Genomic DNA, 2,931 nt, shown 5'->3' on the forward strand with positions numbered 1-2,931 from the left:
CTAAAGGTAGGGACCCCTTACACCCGCTGTACACACCTAAAGGTAGGGACCCCCTTACACCCACTGTACACACCTAAAGGTAGGGACCCCTTACACCCACTGTACACACCTAAAGGTAGGGACCCCTTACACCCGCTGTACACACCTAAAGGTAGGGACCCCCCACTGTACACACGTAAAGGTAGGGACCCCCTTACACCCGCTGTACACACCTAAAGGTAGGGACCCCTTACACCCGCTGTACACACCTAAAGGTAGGGACTCCTTACACCCGCTGTACACACCTAAAGGTAGGGACACCCCACTGTACACACCTAAAGGTAGGGACCCCCTTACACCCACTGTACACACCTAAAGGTAGGGACTCCTTACACCCGCTGTACACACCTAAAGGTAGGGACCCCCTTACACCCGCTGTACACACCTAAAGGTAGGGACCCCCTTACACCCGCTGTACACACCTAAAGGTAGGGACCCCTTACACCCGCTGTACACACCTAAAGGTAGGGACCCCCTACACTGGTCATCATTTAGCTGTAGCTGGGGACCACCTTACACTGGTCATCATTTAGCTGTAGCTGGGGACCACCTTACACTGGTCATCATTTAGCTGGGGACCACCTTACACTGGTCATCATTTAGCTGTAGCTGGGGACCACATTACACTGGTCATCATTTAGCTGTAGCTGGGGACCACCTTACACTGGTCATCATTTAGCTGTAGCTGGGGACCACCTTACACTGGTCATCATTTAGCTGGGGACCACCTTACACTGGTCATCATTTAGCTTTAGCTGGGGACCACCTTACACTGGTCATCATTTAGCTGTAGCTGGGGACCACCTTACACTGGTCATCATTTAGCTGGGGACCACCTTACACTGGTCATCATTTAGCTGTAGGGACCCCCTTACACTGGTCATCATTTAGCTTTAGCTGGGGACCACCTTACACTGGTCATCATTTAGCTTTAGCTGGGGACCACCTTACACTGGTCATCATTTAGCTTTAGCTGGGGACCACCTTACACTGGTCATCATTTAGCTTTAGCTGGGGACCACCTTACACTGGTCATCATTTAGCTGGGGACCACCTTACACTGGTCATCATTTAGCTGGGGACCACCTGGAACCCCCCTCAAGGACCACTAATGGTCCCCGGACCACTGGTTTGAGAACCGCAGAGATGAATGACTGCGTTTCAAATGGGTTAAATCAGTGATCTTTTGATCCTGCTCACCCAGTAAAAAATACGTTTGTTCGTCCGTTTCTACTTCAGTCGTAGGCAAGCGGGACGAGACCAACGCAGAGACGGAGGCGGAGCCAAGGGACCACCAACGGGAGGCGCTAGAGGAGGGGGCGGGGTCCAACGCCCCAATGTCTGCTCTGCTATTGGCCGAGGAGGAGGAGGGGGAGGGGCCTCTGCTGCTGCGTTCCAAGAGCCTCAACGCCCCCCCGGGGGGGCGGGGCAAGGGGGCGGAGACTAACCACCTGGAGCCACGCCCCCGCGCCGCCACGTCGTCCGGCAGCGTCAAAGACCTGGCCGCCGCCTTCGGAGGAGGGAGGGGGCGGGGCTTCTGAGCTGCATGTTCTTGTTATAAAGAGCTAGATGCATCGTAGTCCAGGCGTTTCGGGCAGTATTTTGATGTAATCGTGCACTTTATGAAAGAATCATGACATTTGGCACACAGTTAGAACATGCCATATGGAACATTTTTGGCTATAGGGGCATCGCAGCTTTGTCTTGGGAAACTTGTGGGAGCCAATTAAAGTTGGGCTCTCATAGACTTTACTATAGAGTCAAATAATACAAAAAATAAATATGCTTTAAGTAGCATGTGAGGGGTCAAACTAGGGTTTTTTCGGGATTCTGAATCCAATGCAAACATTTGTTTTGCAGGAAAAACATTCCTTGGGCTAAAAACGGACCCCATAAAACTATGGTTTAGTGACGAGTCAACCCTTTTCACAGTTTTGTGGCGGCCGTTTCTCGGAAAGGAATGTTTTTCGTGCAAAACAAATGCTTGCATTGGATTCAGAATCCCGAAAAACACCTAGTTTGACCCCTCACATGCTACTTAAAGCATATTTATTTTTTTGTATTATTTTACTCTATTGAAAAGACAATGAGAGCCCAACTTTGATTGGCTCCCACAAGTTTCCCAAGACAAATCTGCGATGCCCCTATAGCCAAAAATGTTCCATATGGCATGTTCTAACTGTGTGCCAAATTTCATGCTTCTTTCATAAAGTGCACGATTTTTGCCTGAAACGCTCCCACTATCGTTCGCCTCTGCAGTTCATTGGAGCGACGTGCAGCAGTTGTAGTCCGGACATCCTGGAAAAACTAAGGGAACGCTGTCAGTCAAAGTGACTACTGGCCAATCACAGCGCGACTTTTCCGGGACTTATCCAAGGACTACAATTCAATTCAACAGAGCCAGTTCCCATGTTGGGCGGCTCAGCTGTTCTTACAGGCTGCGTACGTAAAGACCCGCCCCCACCTACCTCTGATTGGCCAAGCAACTTCCCAATGTGTGACACACGTGGAAGCAATGCACACGTGATTCCCTTAGTCCCTCGATGCACATGCATCAGAGTCCAAGGAGGCGTCTACCTTTCTATGTCTATGCTTGTTATGGGTGTATAGCAGGGGAGCCCAAAAGGTAGATGGTGATCTACCAGTAGATCACCAAAAGTGTGCAGGTAGACCACATGACATGCCTCTAAAAATATATCATTAAAATATAAAAAGAATATGTCAATATGACATCAAGAAGGGCCTGTCAGCTCCCTTCATGGCTTCTAAAGTAGGCAAACCTCCAATGCAATACTTTGTTCAAGAGTCAGTAGCATTACAAAGAACCCCAAAACCTACCACTTCCATACAGAATGGGATGAAGACATTTCCCCCAGTATTTCCCATTTATTT

General features: G+C 49.4%; 1 protein-coding gene across 1 annotated transcript in view; it reads left to right on the top strand.

Moving 5' to 3' along the window:
- The window catches only part of LOC308288961 (transient receptor potential cation channel subfamily M member 1-like), a gene marked incomplete at both ends in the record, with an annotated part of 88,908 nt that extends 87,328 nt beyond the window's left edge, over positions 1–1,580 (top strand). The window contains one exon of the mRNA XM_080730434.1: positions 1,279–1,580. Within this exon, the coding sequence (XP_080586560.1) occupies positions 1,279–1,580 (302 nt within the window). The remainder of the gene's footprint in view (positions 1–1,278) is intronic.
- Positions 1,581–2,931: the final 1,351 nt, after the last annotated feature.

Source organism: Nannobrachium achirus, assembly GCF_963921795.1.
Source record: "Nannobrachium achirus genome assembly, chromosome: 7".
Taxonomy (NCBI): Eukaryota; Metazoa; Chordata; class Actinopteri; order Myctophiformes; family Myctophidae; genus Nannobrachium; species Nannobrachium achirus.